Source organism: Sebastes fasciatus, chromosome 16, assembly GCF_043250625.1.
Source record: "Sebastes fasciatus isolate fSebFas1 chromosome 16, fSebFas1.pri, whole genome shotgun sequence".
NCBI lineage: Eukaryota > Metazoa > Chordata > Actinopteri > Perciformes > Sebastidae > Sebastes > Sebastes fasciatus.
The window spans coordinates 5,610,651-5,636,728 of record NC_133810.1 but is presented as its reverse complement, the minus strand read 5'-3'; the positions used below and the strand labels follow the sequence as shown (position 1 = coordinate 5,636,728).

At 40.1% G+C, this 26,078-nt stretch overlaps 1 protein-coding gene across 4 annotated transcripts in view; it reads right to left on the bottom strand.

Moving 5' to 3' along the window:
* tmem132e (transmembrane protein 132E) overlaps window positions 1–26,078 on the bottom strand; it is a 451,229-nt gene that overhangs the window by 41,087 nt on the left and 384,064 nt on the right. For all 4 annotated transcript variants that reach the window (XM_074609980.1, XM_074609982.1, XM_074609983.1 and 1 more), the window contains 2 exons: window positions 18,389–18,581; window positions 7,469–7,612 (listed from right to left, as the gene is read on the bottom strand). In XM_074609980.1, coding sequence (XP_074466081.1) covers window positions 7,469–7,612; window positions 18,389–18,581 — 337 coding nt within the window. The remainder of the gene's footprint in view (window positions 1–7,468; window positions 7,613–18,388; window positions 18,582–26,078) is intronic.

Sequence of the window (26,078 nt, the reverse complement as noted above, 5' to 3'; positions counted from 1 at the left end):
TATGTGTGCAACAATAAACTGTTAAAAGAAGATAAACTATACTAATAATTAGTAAACATTATTAATTATCCTTTCATTTTTAACAGTAAAATAACTATTAACTAAGTTTAATTAACTGTGAATTTACCATTTATAAATGATGATTATTATAAAGTGTTACCAAAGAATTTAAATAGTTTCCATGTTGGAGATGTGGTGAGAAAAGAACAATGTTAAAAAGCTTAAATACGCTGAGTGATTTGACAAGCACGGCTTTTGTTCCAGCGCTGCTTCTACTCTCTGACTTCCTTCAAGTGTATCAAACAGACTACGGAGAGACGAGTGATTTCCTCACCCACGTTTCAATGTCAAAGACGCCGCATAACAAAGAATAAATCGGTGCAGCAGAAGAAAAATGGAGTCATCTTGATGACATTCACATAATCACGCTGCCTGGCATGTGTTTCCAAACAGAAACCGCAATTATCCCCGATTTTTACTCTCAAATCTAAATATCCGCTGAATTAATTGCCACGATATTCTGCCAAATGGGAGTTTCCATTTAGGGATAACATATGTATTTGAGTGAAGGCTGACATATGGCTAACATTACTGGGATTGTGTCTTGGAGCTTTTTCTTTGTGTGATGGATGCGTGCTGGCTTCAAGAGCAGTGCAACCAATGAGTTCATTTAGCTCTGTTAGCTAAATGAGCCAGCCCCCATTAGCCTGTTGTTGGTACGATTAATGATGCTGAGGGTGAAAATGATCTGTTGTTCTGGAAAGCACTAGACACGAGAGCCTTTTGGAAACAGTTTGGATGCAATTACCATCTTTTCATTTATTTCATATTGCAAAGCAGTGATCTGTGTATTTTAAATCGTTGTTCATCCGAATTATATATTTAAAAACATAATTCTACTGGTATCCAGCCATTCAGGTAGATACAATCCCCTCCATACTGTAGGATAGGGTTCCCTCTCAGAGACATATATCTCAAACCTCAGCAAATAAAACCAAATCTACACTACATGAGCAAAATGTGTACGGACACCTGAACGTTACACTCCTTTGTAATTGTTGCACATCTTATCCCACAAGCATCTGCATTGATATGCTGCTATAAAAGCCTCTGATCTTGTGGGAATGCTTTCCACCAGATTAGGAACCTGGCTGCAGGGATTTGCTCCCATCCAACCACAAGAGCATTAGCGAGGTCGGACACTGATGCTGGCCGATAAGACCTCGCTCACAGTTGGCGTTCCAGTTTATCTGAAAGGTTTTGAATGGCAGTGAGGTCAGTTCCCCGGGGCTTGGTGCAGGCCAGTAGTTCTTCCACAACAAACTGGGAAAATTGCTTTAAGGACCTGGCTTGGTACACATTGGGCATTGTATTGTTGACAACAAAATGCTGCAACAAAGTTGGACGGACACTATTGTTAAAAATATCATCGTATATGATGCTTACTAATGATGGTGTGTCGTTAAGGCAGACGAGCATTATCTGGGACAGGTGGAAGAAGTTTAAGTAAAAGTACAAATACCACAGACTAAAAATACTCCTGAATTCAGAATTAAGACAAAGTAGAGAAGTATTATCACCAAAATGTAATTAAAATATCAAAAGTAAAAGTATTCATTATGTAGAACGGCTCCTTTTAAAGTGTTCTCATAGAATTTATATTATTCTGTTTTTATCAGTAACACATACATTTTAATGTTGTAGTTCTTCAATTTGGAGTCAATTTAGATATATATATTCCATATATTACTGGGTAGTAGTATGATTACTGCATTATATCACAAAAACATATGTTTTTTATGTAAAAAGTAACTAGTAGCTAAAATGTCATATAAATATAGTGGAGTAAAAAGTACAATATTTCCCAAAATTGTACTTAAGTACGGTACTTGTAGTAAATGTACTTGGTTAAATTGCACCACTGATCTGGGAAGCATCACGTTCATTCACCTTTCATGGAGCTAAACTGGATACCGAATGATGTTAAATCACGTTCAGCGAATGTGTTAGTGTCTGCTTATGAGTCGTAAGAAATTATAAATGATCTTTTAGAAAGAGTAGATGTTTAGCTCGCCTTAAATTGTATCAATATGTTAACGGTGGTTTTCCTCCGACAGTAGGAAACAGTTGAAGACTTTATTTGCCTCGTCGTCAGTCATTTAAAATGTAAATTATCTTATTAAACAGACTTTTCTTGATTCACCCAGTTCTTCTGATAAATTCGTCATGTTTCCCAAAGCACAACTCTGATTTAATGAAATCACATGTTATAAAAACTGCGTGGACTGGCGGTGTTTCGGGATGTCAAACAGTAACGTCACACATCTTTAGTTTAATTAACTTTTTCACAAAGTTCACAGAAGAGCTGTTAAAATGAAATATCAAATGTATTTCTCTAGGAGTCATACAGAGTCATGTGTTATGATTTAGGAGTATCATCTGTGTAACTATTGGGGTTTTGGAATAATGGACCGTCGGATCAATGGACAGTCCCCCGTGTATGTGACGTTATCGGTTGCATGTGAGTTGTTTCAGGGCAGAGATCTTTTCACACTGATGTCAGATATGGGTCACTTCAAACATGAATATGTGCATTGAGCATCAAGCCCTCTAATGAGAACGTAGCCTTATATAAAAGTGTGGCGAGGAGGAAGAAGGCTCCAGCTAGATACAGTATGTGTGCAGGATGACCACGGGCATAAGATGTAATGTGCAGACACAAGGTCTTATCTTTGCCTTCAGATGGGTTATATGAGTCACAATGCCAGGGGAGAGGATGATGAGTGGGAGGATGGGTGTTGGTGTCTGTTGCTTCTGATGGCCGGTAAGTCCCCCCTACCTCCTGACACACTCGCTGCCTTTTTCTCCTATCCTTTTCTCAGCTCCTTGTTCAACGAGGGTGCCTTAATAAAGCCTCCTGCACATGTACGCACACACACTGTGCACATACAGGATTGGCTTATCTGCTATAGGCTCTTGATGCACATTGCAGCTTAGTTATTTCCAAAGAAGAAAGCACTAAATAAATAAATAAAAGTTCCAGTAAAGAAGAAATGACAGCCTCTCACCTATTTTTACTCTCAAAGTTGAAGAAAAAAAAAAAATAACGCCTGTGGGTTGGCACATATCCAAATGAGAAAAACAGTGGGCTGAAAATACTGCTTTATTCAGGGAAGAAGTCGTGAAAATGATTTTAGTTTAAATGCTGTTAGAGTTGCAGTCGCAGGTCACGAGGCTAGCAGGAGGTGTGACAAAGTAGTGGAAAGCTTTGTGGTATATAGTGCTCAGAATAAGAAAACAACCGCCATCTAAAACAATCTGATTAGAATAGATCGCCGTGACTTCTGACATGGCAGTAATGTGTGTGGTATACAGTATATAAAAAACAACGTAATGGAGTGTTCCAGCTTTGTCTGTCTCACTGTGAATCTTTTATTTCTGTGTTCTGGGGGACGTTTTATTGAACTGTCATGACTCGTGTGTTTCCTGGTATTTCCTGAAGGGCTCGTTTTAAATAAGCCTGGAATGTTCAATGGCAGGGGCGCTGAAGCAAGCCCACTCAATATCACATGGCCCAGCACCTTGCCTTTAATGGATAATGAAATATGAGAAACGATGTGCTGAGGCCGGCCATCCCCAGTGCAACACCTGTTCTTTTCTATGGACAACACAAAACAATAATAATACGCCACAGCTGGAACTCCCTCCCACCTTATAGGGACACGTCTATACAGGAAACTCATTGACTGCTATGAGTTTAATTCATACTTTCATTTGTTCTCCCTTAGGTATCAGAAGCTATTTCTTCAGACCAATTTGTAAAGAGTGTATAGAGTGTATTTAGTGCCGATGTCATGATTACGTCACGGTGATAGCTGGAGGCAAACCAAAGGAGGCAAACACAAATCCCCTCAGAGTAGTGGGCTAAAGTTACACACTGAAGATGTCATCTCGCTGTGTTGTTGGCTCGCTCATGCAGAAGGCTAAAATATTAGAGAGATGGAGAGACTAGAAATAACAACCAACCAGTCAGGTTACAGTTTGCATTCATGTCTGTCCAAAATGTCATCTCTTCATCATAGACATTTGTGCAAAATTGTCATAATTAGCGTAGGAATTCTTGAGGTATGGTCAAATGAAATCACATTGACCGTGACCACCAAAATCGAATTACTTCATCCTTGATTCCAAGTGTGCCAAATTTGAAGAAATTCTCTCCACGCGTTCCTGAGATAGAAATGAGAGACATAGTGCCTCCGGCAAAGGCTGTCGCAGGCGTGGAGGCATGAAAATGTTGCTAACACACTAAACTATTAGAAAGATGGAGAGAAAATGTTGCCAATAGCCTCCTGCTAACCGCAGCTGCAGCTGTGAGCTTTTGGCTGCCGTCAGCAGTAGCTAAACTATTAGCAACATTTGCTCTCCATCTCTGAAACACTTTGCCGATATTGTACGACTCTCTTTTTGATACGTCCGTCTTAACACTCACACTCGTGATCCCTGAGAGTGAGTGACTGTACATATTCAGAGAAAACTTGCTGGCCAGCGTTAGGTAATGCGAGAATTATTCTGCCTCCACCTTCGCTCCGCCCACAGAAATATACCTTCATGCTTACTAACAGAAAAGGGCAGCGAACATTAGGGTAAGTTGGTCAAAATATATTAGACAGATACTGGTCTTTTAATGAGGACAGTTACTGGACACACACAACCGATATGATTGAAGTCAACGTCTGATTCGTCTTTATGGCTTCACGGCCTCAGTCTGTAAAACCTACTATCAAACCTGCCTCACCTGACCTTGAGGAGCTGCTAAACCCCCCAAAAGGATTTCATTAGCCTGACTTGATATAATAGTTTTACCACTCAATGAACAAAAGGCTTTTGGACACAGACTGGATTCTGTGTTCTTCAAGTATGATACATTAATTTGTTGGATTTCAAGATTTCTGTCATTGACAAGTCAAAGTTGATCGTACTGCGAGTCACGTCTGTCCTCCCTCTCCCCGATGGCTGTTTCCCACTGAGTGCAGTGGATTAACATGCAGCTGTTACTGCATTCAGAGCTTTTCAATAGCCGCGCAACCTTTACTGCACATGAGAAGGAGAAATAAAGTATAAACTGGATTAAAAATACTGCCTCCATTTGGCAGATTCCCTGCATGGTTACATCCATCTATATCCAGGGGAGGTGGGTTCAAACAGCCTGCAGGCCTTCAGGAACAGAACAGAAAGGCCAGTGCAACCAGTGCAAAAGCATGACATACTCGCAATGGGAAGGGAGTCTATCACCTATTTTTAGCAGGTTTAAAAATCCTGAATATACGTGCTAATTTTGGTGGGAAAAGGGTCGGCTATTATAGACAGAGAGAGAAGGATTACACTTTGGGACACCTTGCTACTGACAGAATTTATTTGTTCATAAAATACATGCTTGGATAGTTAGCATCAACCTCCTGGTAATTATAAAGTGGGTGTATAACGATAACAATACGCACAATCAACACCCTCTTCATCATCCTGCTGCCACCGTCACCCTCTGTGTCCAACACCCGGTGAATGTGGAAGAAATACTGACGATCAAAACTTGTTTTGAAGTATGTGAGACACCTTTAAGAAACCTTAGACAGCTGTGGTTTGATTATATTTCCTTCATCTATTTGAAACCTTAAATCTCCAGTATGCATCGGACCAGTCTACTGTATCCCACAATGCAAAGAGCTGAAATGGTACAGGCTATGGTCACAACAACAGCAGCCAAAAACGGCACTTGTTTTTTACATTTTTTGTAGCTATTTCATCACTAATTTCACGTCTAAGAATTTTTGAGGCAAGAAATCAACACTGTAGATTTTGAATATTAGCAGTTTTACAATATTAGATGACGAATCGCACATTTGCTTCAACGTTTTCGAGGTTTAGGAGCTCCACAAACTGCCGTGACAGCTAGCTGGCGCCTGTCGGTGTCGCTACCTCGCCAGCCGGGCGGTGACACTCACAGACCGCTATGAGCTGGCTGGAACTCTCTAGAGACCGGTCTGTAGGCAAGAGGCTTTTATTTCCCTGTTGACGGCTGGTTTGTTTAAATATCACAACACAAATATTCATTATAAAATAAACTTTGAGACAACATGACCCTTTTTAACGTTACTCTAATACCTGTAGGGACATCAGTCCACTGTTTTGTTGCTGTAACTGAAAAGGCAGTTTTGTCGAGCATTGTTTTATATTTACCGTCACCCCTCGGTGATAATCCTGTTTGTCTTCATCATGAGCTCTGGAAGAAATTGTTTAAGGGGTGGTGGAGCTAAACCTGCATTATCTTATAAAGTTACAAACATTGGTCACAAACCCAAAACAAAAATGAAGTTGTATTTTCGATAATATTGCAATAGGTACGACTTAGTTTTTTTGTCGAGTGCTTTAAGAGCTGGTTTGAAGGCTAAAGCCTGGTCTAGCTTACTGCAAAATACATTGCTTTAACTGTTTCATACTGCATACTACTGAGGAGCGCAGTATGTAGTATGTACTGTATACTGCATACGGCGTTCCTCAGTAGTATGTAGTAGGTGGTTTTGAATACAGCCAATGTCACCTACATTCTGCACACCTTTCATTATACATCTCTTTTTGTGTGATCCCTTTCTTATTGCAATGTCTTCTTGTGATGCATTTCTTGTCTGCTTTTGGAAATTGCGATGTAAGGTAACGTTATAATATTAGTAGATTGTATGAGAGGAAACAGAGGAATGAGTCTGTTCTGTTTACGTCATCTAAGGTCACATCTCCCCTCCTTACACAATCATTTCAATATGATCAAAACTACAGTGCAACACTTCACTGTACTGCCTATACAATTATGCAATCTGCCTATGGTGCAATCTATTATGATTGTAATTGACTGGAGAAAATAATAACGGTGTAATCACAGCCTCTAATGTGCTCTGCAAGTTGTTGTGATCCCTCTTTAATTTATTTAATCAACCGACGGGACTTTGATATTGTACTCTCGGCTTGGATTCCCTGTGAGGCGGCAGAGCGGTGATTGTTCCCTGCAACCTGGGATGCTGCTGGTGTTATATTATCTGCCTGCAGCTATCACACGTACAGTAAGAGAGATGCTGGGCTTTGCACTGCAGCACATCAGGTGAGCAAGGTGTCTCTCTGACAAGCAGTAGGTGTGCAGCTTCAAAACGCATATGATGGAGCTTTTGCTGCTCCCTTGCAACCATATTGATTTATATGTAGAGTTTTATGAACATGCATTGATTTTATCTGAGGCATGAGGGTATAATCAAATCACGAGTACATATGGAGCAGCCCAAAATGAAGCTTTTATGCGCTCCTGATGTTGTGACTGTGGTGCCGGGCCACTCTGCAGTATTACGGGAAGAGTAAAGGGATTAGATTTTTCTAAATTGGCATCTTCTCCCAGATACAGAGATTGAGGAAATCAGGTTTACTGTACCTTAACAATGTCTTCATTGGAGGATTTGCACTGCACAAAGGCTGAGACGTCAGTGACCGCTCCGTTCATCTCTATGGAGACCATTTTGACGGGAATGGCCACAGTGCGTCCGGTCAGAATGGCCGTGTTGATAATCTCAGTGTCCTACGGAGAGAGAAAATAGACATAATATTCATGAAACAGCGAGAGGTGGAGAGTGACTTTCTTTGATATTTCATCAGCATTACTGATGTCCATATTTAAAAACATTAATACCGGGCCTCCTGTGTCTCACAGGTGAACTCTCAATGGCAGATCATTCTACAGACACGTCTTTCATTGGATTTCATCAACTGACATTTTCACATCAAGTGCGCTGTTCTTCCGGTGAGCAGCTGGAAGTAACTGAAATGGGGTTGAAAAGAATCTCTACCTTAATCATTCTATGAAATGTGTGAATCACAGCATCAAGTTGAAACGTCAGGCCACATAAAAGATGTGACATTTACTGTACCGATCTGATGCAACTATCCATCGTGCTACTTTAAGTTAACTTAATCTACTAAATTGAACACATAAGTGGAGATTTGATTTGGATGTTGGAAGTGATGGGTTTTTGTCACAGCAGGAATCTCATTAGGGATGGATGCCTTTTATCAAATATGTCCAAAATGATTCTGGAAAATGCAACAGGAAGTGTTGCTGTCACCACGATGTGTAAGAACAAACTGTTGTGTTACTATGAGGAAGTATGACTAAAATAAATAAAATAGTTTTTTCCCATGATTTCAACCATGTATGATTAAGTCTCTCAATCATAGACTGTACATAAGAAATGGACGTAGTCGCTGTGACGTCACCCATTAGTTTGTGGACTGCAGTTCAGAAACCTCAAGTTCGGCATTTTGGCGTTCACCATTTGGGGTTTTTGGAACCAGAAGTGACACAAGAGGGTGGAGCTAAGTACAACCGAACGCTGAATAAGACATTTTTAGGCATCCAAAATGTTACAATTAACTTTGATGAACTGAAAACACACTGTGAAAGGGTTAAAGTTGTAAGACGAAAACATGGACAACGCCGTGGTAGTGACCTGTCAATCACAAGGTAGCCCCGCCCTAAAGCATCCCCTGCTTTATGGTCTATTTGACTCTAAATGGAACCATAATTTACTAAATGAACATCATGCTGTATTCAACGTATCCTCATACAATGGTTCATATGATATACCAGAGGTTACTGCCTGGTTTTAATTGGGCTAAATAAGCACAATTTCTCAGTTGCTCACATCAATGAATCTCTCTATAATAGCTTAACTGCTACTCGACAGTTGGGGTTTGGTTATCCATTTGTTCATGAGCAACCAATATATGAATATGATCTTAAACGAGGAAAACTATGCATGAAAGAAAAGCCTTTCATTTATCCCTTTTTTGATAATTTGTCTGTCATATTATACAATTATGCTGGAGTTTATAGAGAGAATATCTGTTATATTGATGCCCTGTTTTCCCCTGTAGTATATAGCTAAATCCTCTAAATATCAAGAGGGATCAAATGGTGATAAATCCAACAAGTTGTACGCACTGATAAATATAATCCTTGAATTCTAATTAACAAGGCCAACATTGTCATCCCATCTGCATTTCTTATTTTGAATGCGCTGGAATGCAAACAGCCAATTAAAATACACACCAGGCCCTCAGCTCAAGTTTGAATCAATTCATTATTTTTCTTTTTTTGCAGATCATGTAAGCTGCAAGAGGGTAACAAGATTTCTCATTTGTGGTGCACGAGTAGCCCAGGAGAGAGAACATGTAAATTTCCTGAAATCAAAAAATAGCATATTTAAATTTCTGCCCGACACTTATCTTAAAGTCTTAATAAGGGTGTAGAGCATATGGGACTATCTTCCCACACTAGTTTTTCATGGGTTCCCACTCACGATTGTTTATTCATCGAGGGAATATTATACAGAGACTCAGCATTAAGCTCTGTCATGGCATTTACTCTGTGTAGCCTAAAGCAAATAACAAAGGCAGAGTGTCCTTAGGCATGAGACTTTCACGCTGACAGTGACATGACGGCACTAAGGTGCAGAGATGTAGAGGATCTAAAGATACAATCTTAAACCTTTTATTATTTTAAGCTTGAGGTCAAACATCTCTTTTACATGAGAGACCTGTCAGAATACAACATTTTGAAAGAGTGCGCAAAAGAGCAAAGAGTAATTATACTGAAACCCAAATGTGAAGCAAAATCTACATCAAGATAATTGGTAACAAGAGGGGCACTCGGAGAGAGAGGCCAATCCCCTCCAAAATATAATGGTGTCTTCCTCGACACATGCTAAACTCTTCCACCAATTTTCATGAAAATAGGGGCAGTAGTTTGTCCATAATCCTGCTGACAAACACACCAACAAACAGAATCGACAACATACTGTAAGCTCCTTGGCAGAGGTAATAACTGAGGCAATTACCGGCAGAGTCATTTAACACAAACTTTACAATAGTTTTTAATTGCACACTTCTCCAAATGGCAGGAGCTAAAATCATTAAAGCTTTCTGTCCCATCTGAGCTTAGCAACTTGCAATATGAGATTGTGGCTGAAAATAACTTGTATGATATGTCAGCCAGTTTGCACTAAAAGGCGTATGAATGCCACGATAATGCGCGAGGCATTTAGCGTGCAATAAGAGCGCCTTTTTTGCTTTTGGCGTGTCATGTGCACGCCATGTAGTCTGTACTGACTGCGATGTAAACACATCCGCGTAAATATGCTACGTTCAGAGCTAGTGACGTAGAATAAAAAGCGAGAAAGACTGCTTATGGTGGACGGGAGGGGAGGTGGATGGGTCCAACAAACACAGGACTTTTAACCAGGAAACCGGAGCTTGACACCAGTTTTGTTTTGTACATTTTGTTAGTGTTCACATACTTATGTTGTTTCCGTACATATTTTACTGAGTTTCCGTACTTATTTTAAGCCCAACCATGGCTTTTTTTTCTAAACCTAACCAAACGAAAAGCCTAAAATGCGTCCTCATGACACGCCCAATGTCCGGGTAATGTCATGCTATTTACACGCCTTCCCTTGAGACCGGGTTAGATATTTATAAATTTGTCAAGTCACGTACCAAGGTAATTAATAAAAGTTCACAACTTCAATCTTCTCCCTCGGATTTGTAACGATGCCCACAATACGTGCATTTCCATGCACTTGTTTTTAAAAAAAAGAAAACTGAAACGCAAAGAAAAAAAATCAATTAAGTTTTTTTTTGTGACGTTTTATGATGTGTTTTCCGTACTTTTGTTACGTTGGTTCTGTACGTATTTTACTTAGATTACGTACTTATTTTAAGCCCGACCATGACATTTTTCCTTGCAATGATACGCTATTTATACGCCTTCCCGTGAGATCCGGTTGAGTTTTGAAAATGTTAGTTAAAGCAATTCAACATAGAAACTGAAACTGAAGTGCCTCATGTTCCGAAATAGAAAATACGATTTTTAAGGTTTCTAAACTTCTATCGTAACTCCAACAGAGCTCCTTAGAGCTCAGTAAGTCCAATCAGAGGGCCATACGGCCCCATTCATTGTTTCTGTATAATAATCAATGCTTTATGAATCCTTTGAAAATGGTCGGAAACATCAGTGTTCTTGATGCAAATCACATCTCCCAGAATTTTTTTTTTTCTCAGAGTAGCAGCTGAAATATTCTGGCTGAACCCCCATGATCAAATCTATCTAATCCTGTGAGTCTTTTATCTGCAATCATAAAGCAAAATCTGTTGAACAAATTCCAGTATTTTAGTTAAATCTGTTGTTGTTACTAAAGATGGGCAGAGCAGCTTTGTTTTTATTTATTTTTTTATTTTGGGTCGTTTATGAAACATGGCCAATTTATGGGATGCAAAGCACAGCAGACCTCTGTGGATAATTGACTGGACTCTGGGGTGAAATCCTAATTGAAAGGCATCATCCCTAAGCTCTACTTGCTGTTCTGGCATCTGGTAAGCATTGCACTACACAAAGACACTTTACAATTACACGTGTGCTACTTTGGGAGCACTAATTGTGCTTACCTGAACTCAGCTAGGAACGAAAAAAATCCGTCATCGCTGCGCAGAGCTATCATTTCAGTTAATTACGGTGTTCTATATGAAGAGGCAAAACAGTTATTAGACACCCAGTTTAATGGTAATTCATACTAAACTAAATTAGTTTATTTTGGCTGCATTGGATGTATTTTATTATTTCCTTTTAGCAGGGCCTGTGTGAGACATGAGCAGAGCTCTCACTACCTCAAATTATTTTATTTCATTTTACATAAATTCTCTTTAATCATAGTTGATCCAACATGGATATCATCTAAGATAGACAATGGGAAAAATGTTCATCCTAAGATTCAAACTCAGATCTTGTTTGATTGAATATTTGATCACTTTTAATCAGTTATGAGTTGAGTCTTTAATACAAAGCAGCCCTGTCTCCGTAAAATGACTTTCCCATGAAAAGTGCACTGGGAATTACGTTTCAGGGGAAACACATTTTGTTGCATATTAAGTCTGTTTTTGACGTATCACAAATATGTTTGCAATGATAGTCTGCGTAGGGAGGAGGTTGGGATGGATGGATGGATCAAACAAACACTTCTTGTGTACTAAAAGTCAATGTTCACTTATTTTACTTATGTCTGTAGCTTAATAACATAACAAACATAGTAATTTTAAGCCTAATCATGAAAAATTGGCTTTCACTTCTTGGCAATATACGTTCTTTGATGCTGTTTAGTTGTATGGGAATGTAATTTTGTAGGAGACAGAGTTGTCCCCCAAAATATTTGAAAAATTTAAATTTGTTCCCCTCAAAATTTTTAAGGACCAATCATCAAATACCTACAAAAGCTAAAAGAAGACAATTTTCTCTCCTCAATAGTGTTAAACCAGTCAACCGATGGCCACTGAACTTAACGAGCAACAGTGAACACAACAGCTGTATATGCATATTTATAATATCATTGTTTTGTTAGTCCCCTTCAAAGTTTGACTGAAGATTTCACCCATAATAAACAATTCAACCAGCAATATATTTAAATAATGTACAGTATTATGGATTAACTACTGTATTGGCAAACTGTCATAATAATCAGATTTTTCTGTTTTTACTCTGTGTATTTAAGATGTGTGTTTAATCTCAGTTTAACAGTCTTCGCTCAATCACATGGTTTATTAGACCAAAACATGTTTCCCTTTTTGTCTAAACTGTGTTTACAGATTAGCCTACAGATGGTAATTAGCTCGTGGTTATTGTCTTCCCATTAAATGTAATCCATTACTGTGGAGCCTGGTTGGAATCAGAGCCTTGGTTTAACGAGCACTGAGGCGAGCTTTCTTAGCGTGTGAGACTTAAAACGCTTAGTTGAACTTCTACCATTTCCAGCTGCTTTTGAATAATGTAAACAATACATTTTGCCAGATGTGTATATTTATGAATGCACAAAGAAATACATGTAAAAATGTGCTGCGTGACTTCAAGCTGTGGGGTTTGTGCAACACAAAACATCATTTCTTATTTAACATCTGGTAGCTGCCGTGGCACAGAGCAGCTAATGGAGTTGGGAAATCTGGCATAACCGCTACCCCCCGCTCTGCATCATCCTTCCTGTTTTCTTCTCTTCTCTCAAAGTAGAAAGAATATCCTGGGAAGGAGGGCTTTGTGTTAACAGTGGGCTAAACTGTATGACAAGCCTCAGGGTTGATTCAACCTTCTACAATTGTTTCTCTTTTCACACTGTTAATTCACTGGTGAGTCTATGAAAGTAGTACTGGAGCAAAACACCTGAGCACCAAGTAATGTTACACTAAAGGGCCTTTCACACAGAATGCAACAATGGAACTATAATATTTCCAATGGCTTGAGCGGCGCCACGATACGCCGCTCGCCAAGCACTGTGGTAAGCGCAGCTTAAACCGCGTTCTGTTTGAAAGGTCCTTAAAGCCGCTCCCACACATGATCAGTGGTGAAATCACTCTGCGTTGGCTATATTGTTGTTTGGGGAGAGTGGTGCCGCTCCCCTTGGCGTGGCGCACCGCTCAAAATTGTCACCGAGAGCTGCGTTCTTTGACTTCGTTTGCCGCTCAGCAGACAGCTCTGTAACATCAATAACGCTTAAATTTAAGAGTAAGTATAAGATTCCACTTTGCTAAGCGTAATATATATTTTAAATTAATTTCAGACTTTGATTCTCACAAACTGTCGTTTGAGGTTGGCACAGGTTACCATGGTTACGTGTTTCCAACCAACAAGGAGGCTCTCAGGAAGTGACGACGTAAAGTACTGCTCAGTGCGTCCGAAAAGATACACACTACTGTTTATTCACCCAAAAGTATGTTGAACGATAGTACACATACTGGGTATGTAGTGCATAGTATGCAATTCACTGCAACAGGAAATAAACTGGAACACATTTGGAATGTTTACGTCTACAACTGTAAAATGGTCTATAGATAGCACGTTAGATAACATTAATTAGGTTAAAGCTACCTTACATAGCAAAGCTTTACTTCTGACTTAACACAACAAAATGTCTAGTACAGCCCAGACAACGTTTATGGTCAACACAACAGTTTAACAATAGTGTAGGGATCCAGTAAGTGAGCTAATGAATACCCAGTGCCTGTTTAGGGCCAATTAAAACCGACGTCAAGGGCACTGAGCTCATCAGCCAATGGGGACGCACCCCTGACAAAAACCCGCCCACGCTAGAAAAGGATCGCCCGCCCCCCGACTCTACAGGTACACGAATGACTTTTGCTTCATATTTCACTGAGATATGTGGTGCGAAAGTGAGAGTGCACAGAACAGCATTTGAGACTCGTAGCGGCAGATTCAAGCAGTTATTGATTTGTGTTTGTACTGGAAAAATATCCAAGAAAGAAAACATTATTTGTGAAAAAATGTTGTAGGTGTGACTGTGTTTTGTACAATTTCCACTGCTGTTTCTGGGAGATAAAAAAGTCTACAAAGTTGTAACTCCTAAAGCATTTTTCTCTGACTTCAAATTTACTGATATGTGTGACGATAAATTCTTCTGTCACAGGTGCTCAGGTGTTTTGCTCCAATAATACCTTCATATAATTCCACTCTTCTTGTCCTCCCCTTATCTGCAGCAGGTCAACTGTGGTTGGCGCACAATCTGTGGTCTGCCAACCATGAAAAGCCTCTTCTTCATTCTCTTTACTGTCGATTTACCAGCTCGTTTTTCTTACTCATCTCTCTCCTTCTTCACACGTTCCACAGTCAACAGTTACACAATATGCATCCTGTTTGTATTTTTGGAGACAGAACCACCTCCCATATCAGCAGTTTCTGAAAGTGCTGATATACGTTCTACCAGCTCTCAGTGGGTGGGTGGTTTGGTTTGCATCCACTGCTAACCTTCTCTACAGCAAAACAAGTCGAAGGATGTCCCAGTCTTTTGTTACACTGTTCTCTTTCCTTGGCCTCCTTTTCCTTTTTACCTGATTCATTTCTGTTTGAAATGCTTTAGTTCCTTGACCTGAGCAGCACACAAAAAGCGCTCGAGACAGATTGGTTGATTTATGAATGCACAGTGGCCATGTTCTCCGTGCTAATTACAGCGTTTTCTGATGTTAAACATAAAAAACATCAGGGCCTTATTGTAGTCTTGTTAAGGACTAAGAGATAAGCACCTGCTGCAGGGTCCAATCCTCAATTTTCACACCCACAACAGCAAGTTATTACTGTTCTTCCATTCAACAATCAATCATAGTCATTAGATCATTCACATCACACTAAAATAGCCTTCAGGGCTGTTCAAAGCACACTGTGCAGGAGAGGTTAACAGCTGCAACAAAGGAAAGCACAGAAGCACCGCTGTCATTATTCATTCTTTCCTAGATATTATTAACACTGAAGTTGCTCTTTTAATTTGGAAAACAACCATTTTGAGAATAAGTTATTAACTGGGAGGTGATGTTATGTCAAGAAGAACTCTAGTGGGTGATAATGAAATAACAAACAAACCAATAATGAACAAAAATTAATTATTCAGAAGAAGCAATTAATTCACTAATTAATTATTTTCCCAATGTGATCTCTACACAACTTACATCAATTTAATACAGCTCATGAGTATAAATTTACTATGATTTAAACTGATCTTAAAGGTGCAGCGTGAAGGATTTGGCGCCATCTAGTGGTGAGGTTGCAGATTGCAACAAAGCGCGTAGGAGAGCTACGGTGGCCGACGCAAAAATGCAATATACGCCTTTCTTTATTTACGCGTATCATTTGTAAGCCGTGTATTCTGTACTGAGTATAAATGCTACGGTAAGAGTTAATGACGTAGTATAAAAAGCAAGAAAGACCACTTATGGTGGACAAACAACAGACTTTTAACCAGGAGACCCGTGTTCGAGACCGTTGTTGACCGGTGGTGTGTTTTGTAAGTTATGTTAGTGATGTTTGTCGTTTTTTTGTTGACGTTTGTGACCTGTTTTCCGTAGTTGTTTCCGTACAAGAAAGTCGGTCTCACCGCTCTGTATATTTCCTTGTTCACGATTACATGGATTACACGCAAACTTATTTTGTAGGACCCATACGAATTACAGTGCATTACTTTTCATAGGTATAGCTATGAATGGTGTGTGAGAACAGTCTGATCTGGTACGGCTCACTGTGATTATAAATGTACTATGATTTAAACTTCCTGATTGTACATCACACAACGTTGCCGCTACACACCATCCCATTAAGCATCTCAACAAGCTGCCATAATGATAAAGTTGGTCTGTTTGCTCTGATAAGACCAACTGTTTTCACTTCATCAATCATGTATAATGGGCTGTAACCATTGTTTAACTGTGTCACTTCTCCTGATGGGGGGAGCTGGAACGTCCACCTTTTTGTTTTGATATCATTTACAATCCAATTAGTCTCCACGACTGAAGTGATGGATTAAACCTCATCTATCCAGGCGACCACAGGTGACCGACCTGCGGGACTCCTTCAGATTTGAAAATCGATAAATGGTGCGTGATGATGAAAGTTTTCAGGGTTATACTGACTCTTTTTCTCCTTTCACTGTGCCGTCTGACAATTGAGCAGGCTGAGTTGATCTGAGATGGACTCCAATTTGGTTTTGAAGTGAATTGTCACTATTTATATCATTGAACAATGTCAGTGGTACTCGGTAGACTAATTGGAAGCACTCAGTGGGATTCCCAGGGTGTGAAAAACTTTCTGAGTTGATCAAACCTGACTGGGCTTAGTCTTTTCCTCTTTCTATTTCAAAAACAAATGTGGCCAAATCTTCTTTTTACAGCGACAAGGAAGACTACTGATGTCCTTGAAATTCCCTGCCAACTAAAAATATTGGAGACGATGATACCAGTCTCCTTTTCATTGTTCTGTCTAGTATTAACATGAGTCCTGTGCTTCGAGACGGCAGCTAAAAAGCATTAACATCATACAGTACCATAACCAGTGATCTAACTACGATGTAGTGCAGAGGTGGCAGGCTGCTATACAGAAAAAAGAACCAATAGTTCCTGCCATCTTGCTTCAGGATGTGAATTTTACAAGGGAGAGTCACGCAGGCAGAAATCTAATTTTGCAACGCAGCTAAACACATCTGGGTACAGGACGCACGCTAATCCCAAATTTCAAGGGGACCAGAGATATGAAGTGAACCGTATGCTACAACAGATGTGAACACACAAAGTCAGAGCTGCAGCTCAAGGATATTTAATGGAGCTTTAGGTGAAGAACAGTTGGAATTATGCAAATAGATGATGGTGAATGGGCTACTGACCGACAGCAAATTCATTTTAACGCCACTAATTTCTTTAACACATTAATGCAACTTGCGATTTTTAAGGTTGTAGCTGCCTTAAAGCTAGAGTGAAGATACTAGCATCATCTGAAACTAGGAAACCTAAAGAATCCATTGGTTTCAATCATGTCATACTAGCTTTTCATGATGGAGGCTAAATAACGCTCCAAACGTAAGCTACATTTTGGCAAGGAAAAACTGTCATAGCCATTTTCAAAGGGGTCCCTTAACCTCTGACCTCCAGATACGTGAATGTAAATGGGTTCTATGGGTACCCACAAGTCTCCCCTTTACAGACATGCCCACTTTATGATAATTACATGCAGTTTGGGGCAAGTCATAGTCAAGTCAGCACACTGACAGCTGTTGTTGCCTTGTTGGGCTGCAGTTTGTCATGTTATGATTTGAGCATATTTTCTCCTCACGGTTCTTGAAGAGTCACAGAGCTGCAATGATTACCTTCGCCCACCATGAACACAGCAACGTGCCGTCCTCGTACGGCAACTGCTGCACGTCTACTCGTAAACGCCACCTGCATCCAGTCTTCTATATGATTTACCATGCGCGGTAAAATTTAATGAGTAAATATCATGTGGGTTTTGGACTTTTTTACCTCAAACAGATGAGTGAAAGAAGACCACAAGAGAGGACATAGCCAGAGGTACTCAACGCCTCTTGCTTGATTAATTTCCCTTTGTTCCCATAATCTGTTTACTACCCGCACTAATTGCACCTTTCACAAGGCGAGGAGAAGAGCCCCAATTAAAAGACTAATAAGTGCACCAAGATTGGTTGACTTTCTTAACAATCAGCAAGTCATTGCAGAGAGTGTAGATGTTGATTAGATTTACTTGTAATGACTATCTGTCTGTATTATGTCTGATACATGATATCTACTTACAAGTGCAGGGTGTCACAAAGAAAGATATTTAAAACAAGACATTTCAGTTCGGGTGTTTTGGTTCATTCAACAAAGGATAAGGACCTAAGGACCTGAGTTAGTCAGATAACTTTAAATAATATAAATGATTCTGAGTTTAATAATAATCATATCCATATGAGTCTATCCTGCCACTCACCATAGCCAGAGGGATGATGGCCTGGATATCTCGCTGCACCACCGTCAACTCCGTCACCACCTTCTCTGAGTCTGGCGGCGGGTTCTGCCCCTTGTAGTCGATGTTCCAGTTGATCCTTCTGGTCACCGAGAGGCTGGTGAAGTTCTCCATCTCGAAGTCCAACTGCATCACCTCCACATTGCCCAATACGTCCCTGACAGACCATAAAAACACACACAAAACAGGATTAAAACTAGAATTACCGCTTTGCAGTTGTATGCCTCCTCCAGCCAGTCAAATTGCAGTTTACATCAATGTCTGTCAGAAATATCATCGCTTCATCATTTTATCCTGTTAGACATTTGTGTGAAATTGTCCTAATTCAACCCAATATCACGCCAAAGTGTGTAATAGACCACCTGTCCACCAGAGGACAGCATGTCAGTGTCATGTTTGCCTCGAAAATATGTTACAAACATTACTTCAGAACAAAACACCGGTCTCAAACACTGGTCTCCAGCCTGAAAGTCCTGTGTTTGTTGGACCCATACACCTCCTCACCTGCCCAACACAAGTTGTCTTTATATAATACGGAACTACCTCTGAAGTTAGACTTCCGTGACTACACAACACGTGACATACATCACGTGACAACCGTCATTGGCGTCTTGGCGACACAAAACGTGACACTGACACGCTTTCTTCTGGTGGACAGGCAGGTCTAATACACAAATTGCCGTGAGACTGGGCTGCATAATTAGCATATTAATTCTTGAGTTATGGGCAAGTTTTTTGAGAGGTCCCAGTGACCTTTAACCACCAAAATCACTTCATCATTGAGTCCAAGTGAATATTTGTGCCACATGTAATGAAATTCTCTCCAGATATCGTGTCCACGAGAATGGGAAGTCACAGTGACCTTTGACCACCAATATCTAGTCAGTTCATCCTTGAGTCCAGGTGGACGTTTGTGCCAAATTTGAAGAAATTCCCTCCAGGCAGTCCTGACATATCACGTTCATTGGAATGGGTCGGACGTTCGGATAGACAACCAGAAAACAACTGTCTCCGGCGCGGAGGCATTATGTTTTTTTTAAAGCCCACATGTCAGTTACAGCAACATATTCATGAAAAACACAAAATAACAAGAAGTTCTGGTCATGGAATTGTTGACTGGATAGTTTTTAATTATTAAACCATTTTGTGAGCTGTCGACACACTGCTCTGCAGTTATTTTTAAAGTTTTCCTTAAGTTACCCTCCAGTTGAAGAAAGAGATAATGTATTCATGAAGGCTTCAACATGTGAAGCGCTGCAGCCAAAAGCTTCAGAGACGTTCTATTCTACATCTGCATATCTGAAGGCATGTCTTTTTGCGGAACATGAAATAATAACACAAAGGCATAATGTAATATGCATAACGCAGTTGATCACCTTCAGAAGATAACGTCATAGTTTGTACTGAAATGATAGAAAGAGCTGAATGTACTGCGTTTAGATTGAACACAGTGTTCTGGTTGGATCAATGAATCAATGTCCAGGGACTGTCCAGCAAAGATTTCAGAATAAAAGCCAGTATAGCTTCCAGTGGAGTGTAATCAATGTTATGCATTCAGCAAAGCTCACGTACCTTGTCAGTCACATTCAATGATGAAGTGAACGTCACAACATTTCATTGTCCTTCAGTGTGATCGGTAGATCTCAGTCTGACAGACACAAGGCACTTAACATGGCTATAGGATCTTAAATGTCAACTTGAAGCTTCACGACTGAACGACTGACTTCCCTTTTGAAATGTTACCATATTCTTTACTCACATAAATGTCATTACTTGATGTGGAAAAATAAGCAGCACCACAGTGATGTTCAGGTTTTGAGCTGTAAAGAGACATTCCACCATTACTATTAGTGCTTTTGGTTAATGTGTTTTTGTTGTCCATGCAGCCATTATGATAAGTGGTTTTGGTTCACACCTTTCTTGATTAAATGAAGTCAAGGTGAAGAAGTTGAAACTCTGCTAAAGCATATTACAATATGAATCATTCTCTCATGCTGCAATTTAATCATGTAGCGCCGTAATCCCTTTATAAACTGTTTTTTGTCTGGTCACAAACGCTGAATACAAATTCTTCTGTAACAATAAAAAGGATTTTTAGGGCACTTGAGCCTTACTTGAATCTAACTAATGATGTATCAATGCACCAAGCTAATATATCTACTCATCTCATTTTGCACAGCTGAGAACAAAGTTACATCCATCTCGCACTGCCCACCAGTCTGTACCTCGCTGCTTTTCACTACCCTTAGTGGTTGCTATTTAATTTTTCAAGCATTGGACTTGACTATCTTAAACAGCCTCAAATGAAGCAAGGTAATCCACCAAAGATCAACTGTTAAACATGATTTTCTCAACCTCTCAAAAATATCTTTGTGTGCAATGAAATAACAAATGTGTATTGTTGAAAATATAATTCCAAATCACAATCAAAGCTGCGATGAACGGGCCCTCGCACATTGACGTACGTCAGGGGGTACTGGCAGGATGCCTGTCATCGCGGCCAGACACAATGAAACAGGAACTCTGCTGAGTGCAATGATACCTCCCATGAGAATCTGCGACAAACTGCTCATGAGTTATGAAAGAAGGCAGGCATCAAGTTTAAGGGGCGGGACTTTGAGTTGGTTTTGGCATGTAAATGACCTCAGGCCTGGACCCTTATCATGGCTGAGAAATTTGGAGCAGATTTGACAAAGTATGCAGAGGTTACATCAACTTCCTGTTTTATGGCACAAAACGCATTTTTGCCGCCACGCCACATCACCAATGTTGCATGAAAACGCAAACGTTTGATATTTTTTCATCAAAAAGGTCTTAAGATGATACAGACCAAATCTGAAGTCGATCAGATAAATTCTCTAGGAGGAGTTTGTTAAAGGACAGGGCTTGTAAAACGCTAAAATGGGCGAAAATGGCACATTCATTTAAAAATGGCTGACTTCCTGTTGGGTTTTGGGTATACCTCCAAGAGGCTTTTTTGTGCGTCTCCACATGTTATATAAGCCTACCAAATTTCATACATGTAGGTGAAACCTGAATGAGGGGCTCAATGTTGTCGGTGCTCGGGCCCTAATGATGAGTAAATTCTTTGAACTCGATGTATCTACAAATTGGGCGTTAAAGTTCGGTCTTTCTCTTAGAAATAGTAGTTTGACAAGCAAACACCGGACTTAGTTCCAGGAGACCGCTGTTCATGTCCCGTGTGAAACGAAAAGTAAATGTTGACTTTACGCTTGTTACGTAACGTTATGTAAGAAAGTCCATTAAGGGCGGTTGGATTTTATTTATGCTGGTTACATTACGTTGTTGAGTTATTATTTGAACACAAACCTTGATGTTTTTTTCTACTTAACCAAGTAGTTTTGTTGTCTAAACCGTACCAATCGTCTCACAACGTTAACCACGTGGCATTGTGTGTTTCTGCAAGTGTGATACAAGGCTGATATGAAACGTATTTTTGGTTCAGAAACATCGACATTCGACACATCCGTGGTGTGCGTATACCCAGTCTCCTACAAATGTTCTTTGTAGGAGACTGGGTTGTTTAGCAACAGCTTCATGTCAGACATCTCTTCTGAATCATTTATTTGTGCATTACTGACAAAATCTAACCTGACATTAGCCTTATTTATTTTCCTATACGTTAATCCACTTATGCACGCGGCTGTTGTTAAGAGAGACGCTAAAACTGATGAGAAGTGACAGTTTTCTAATGGTATTCCTGCGTACTTAGATGGAGTTATCATATGCAATGAATTAATCAGTGATTGTCTCTGAATGAAAACAGTGTGCAAGTCCTGTCAATAAACAATCAACTGCTCCCTAATCATGCTAGCTTTCTTCTTCTTCTTCTTCTTCTTCTTTCTTAAGGCCTTGTGCAAGGGGATTGCAAATTTGGTTCTGCCTTTCACTTTCAAATAACCGTAATTGCAGTGGCTGCAGATTCGCTTCTGACCAATCAATAGCTTTTTGGTAGGTAACCTGATTGCTCTGGTGGCCGTGCACATGACACATTTGAGCATTCTCTCTTTTGCTTCTCTCTGCGGCACAAAGATACCAAAGACTTCAGCCGGCATCTCTGTTTTGCGACTCCAACATGCCGGTGATGTAGAAGCGATAACAGCCCGCATGTTATGAAAATGCTGCTTGTAATCCTCAAGTTCAACAAGCCTAACGTGAAACTGTTTCACTGGTGGCGAAGGGGCAAATTAAATCTCTCTCCGCCCGTGAAGAGAAGCATCCCGCCCAAAGCTCACCTTTAGCTGAGAGTGAAGCTCTCGCCGTCTGTCCTTCACAAAAGCAAAGCACCCATCCCACCATTCAGCCTGAGAGCCTTTTAATGAAAGCCGGATCAAACTATCTGTAAGAGCCTCCACCCACAAATGGCTCCTCTCAGGAACATCGTGATGAGATCTCAGCCTATTTGTCTCGACATCACTCACTGAAAACAAACACCCCCGTCTGTCTGTGACACACTAAAGCTGTCATCAATATGGCCCACTGGAGTGAGTACATGTACAGACGCTCAATAGTGTCGACAAGGAAAAATGATGTTCACAATGCACTGATCTGGGTTAAGGGGCATGCTTTTTTCTTTATCAGACAGAAGAGTAAATTGTAAAAAATGTATGGGAAACAAATGGAAGTGAAAGCACTCGCAGAGGGCCAGCCCTACACATGCAGAAGTCTGTCACTGAGTGAGTGATGAAGTGACACGATTGGTCAGCCGAGTGTTGGAGTTTCCTCATCGGTCGCTGCTCTTTCAAAATGAAAATGCGGGTGGGAACACTCCTTTGTTTTTTATTTTCACGGGGGCGTGTCAACAGCAAAGAACGTATGTCGCCAAGAACTGAAAGTCAATTGTTCAAACTAAATCATTTCTATTCTACCAGAGTTTTGTCTCTTTGCTTACATACTCTTTTGGTATGTGTCCACAGGGCCGTTTGTTATCGCGAGGGACTGCCTTGCTTCCGAGCATTGTATGCTTGATGGGCTGTCACTAGACACAAGGCACCTGATTGGACGAACGCTTTCCCTCGTGGGCTGCTGCTCCCAGCTTTCAAACCAGAACCAACATGGCGGCTCATTTGGAAACGTTCTTCTCTTATATCACAAAAATAGTTCATCGAAATGTGTTTCTGAAAACATTTTATGGGAGAAATAAGCCATGCAGTTGCTGAATCTGTCTGTATTTTGGATCGACAACCTTAAATTAAAAGTTTCTTGGGAGGTTTGAAAAGGCGGCAAGTCGCGACAGATGCCCCTGATTTGCATAAAGTAGTCAGCATTGCATGGCTGCTTTTAAAGACAATGGAGAGGGTCAGTAGACTTTTTAGGAATTTTTAGTAAATATCACATCACTGTCCGTCTGCACACACCCTTATCAGAATCCTTATTGATTCCTCTTTTAGCTTTCTATCTCTTTACGTTGCCTAACAACAGCATCCAAACCCATGACAGCTTTTACTTTAATTGGTGAGCGTTTTTCCTCGCCACAGCTCCAGCAGCTGCAGTGTTACAGTACGTCTTATTACATTTCCTCAGGGCATGTCAATGGGATTATAGGGTGACCTTTTCATCATAATACTAAATTATGTATGTGTTAGCTAATTAATGTCACTTGAGTCCAGTTCCTAAGGTTCCAGAGGAAAAAAAGGAATTATGGCTCCACAAGGAAATGTTTATGTGAGCCTTCCTGTACTCTGTTCTCCATTACCTTCCATTATTAAAATGAAGAGTTTGAATATTTCATGTAACTATTCCCTTCAGATTTGATAGCAACTGAGATTTATGTCGATATTGATGTTAGACAAATAAAATCAACATGAAGGCATTTTTTAAAACGTAGTGGTGGGTGATTTCGTCGCAGAGGAGGAGAGGAAGGAGGTAAACATGGCTCAAGAAAGTCCGCTCTTGTTTCCATTAGGTTAATGATGCTCTGTCTGGCACAAAGTATATATTTTAAAAGCTGTAGCTTGGGGCTTTTTCTAGAGCTCAGGGGGGATTTCATTCTTTGATCAGAGGTCTGTTTGAACTGATTAACAGGGAGAGTTCATCGGATCAAAGCACTGCGAGGCAGAGTTACAACAGAGATGGTGAACAGAGGGCTCAGACTGGTCCATGCTTAAGCTGGAGATATACTCGCCTTTTAACCATGCGTTTGCGTCATTTTCTGAGGATGTACACATGCAACACTCCACACGGACGTAGGATGCATGAGGCATTGTCACACACATGCAAACCATAGACTGTATTTAGCGAGAGAGAATCACAGCTCTCAGTCATGACGTCTCACCCTCGTTTTATAGCATCAAATAACTAATGAAAATCAAACTTGTCAGAAAAATGAACACTTGATCAAACATCACTTTGACTTTTTAGTTTGGCCCATGTCCCATCCACTAACATGGAAGAGGCAGGTTTTATGATCTATACTGCAGCCAGCCACCAGGGGGCGATAAAGATGTTTTGGCTTCACTTTTCGGAAGCCCTCATGTCGTCCGTCTTTATATACAGTCTATGATGTGAACGTGTCTCTGGCCATAAGTCTGTCATATAAAGTCTAGAGCACTTAAAAGCACTTAAAGCAAAGTATAGGGATGTTTTATTGAAATAAAGTACGAATTTAAAGGAATAGTTTCTTTCTTAGATCAATATCGATTATGTGTGTTATGTACCAAGCTGAAGTCAGTTAGTCTAGCTTAGCATAAAGACTGGAGGCAAAGGGAAGCAGCTAGACTTTTTTGTCCGTTTTCCTACGAATGTCCAGCAACGCGTGTCAATTTCCGCTCGTTAAATGCATACACAATTCTTCACAAGAAACAACTTCCTTAGATTTAAGCAACAAAATGACTTGCTTAGGTTTAGGAAAAGATTGTGGTTTGGGTTAAAATAACACTGGAGGTAACGTTACTTAAAGGTCCCATATCATACTCATTTTCAGGTTCATGCTTGTATTTTGGGTTTCTATAAGAACATGTTTACATGCTTTAATGTTCAAACATCACATTATTTTCCTCATCATGTCTGTCTGCATCTACCTGTATTCACGTTCTGTCTGAAACGCTCTGTTTTAGCGCATTTCAACAGAGTGGCAACGAAATTGCGTTGCTAGGAAACAGCTTGGGTCCATGTTTACTTCCTGTCAGTTGATGTCATTCACATACACTGCAACAGGAAATAAACTGGAACACATTTAGAATGTGAAATTGCCTAAATTGTAATTGTAGATTTGTGACATCACAAATGTACAGAAATCCTGACGGCTTGTTTCAAACGCACAGTTTCTGAATACGGGCTGTGTGTATTTCTCTGTGGATTCAGCGTTTTTTGATACTTTCACAGTATTTATATATCACTTAAACCTGCGTTATGAAAGAAAAGACATGAAAATCTCACTTTTTACAATATGGGACCTTTAAATGAATCAACATTGACTTGATTTTGGTTTCATGGGACACACGGGACACAAATGCCGGTCTCCTGAGCAAAAGTCTGGTATGTTTTGACCCACCCTTCCACCCCGACTTCCTCCCTTTTTAGTTACAGTGCATTACTTTTCGTAGGTATAGCTATGAACAGTGTATGACACCAGCCTGGGGTAATTTGATGCCCTAGGAATGAAAACAGGATGTTAATACAGAACGGCGAGGCG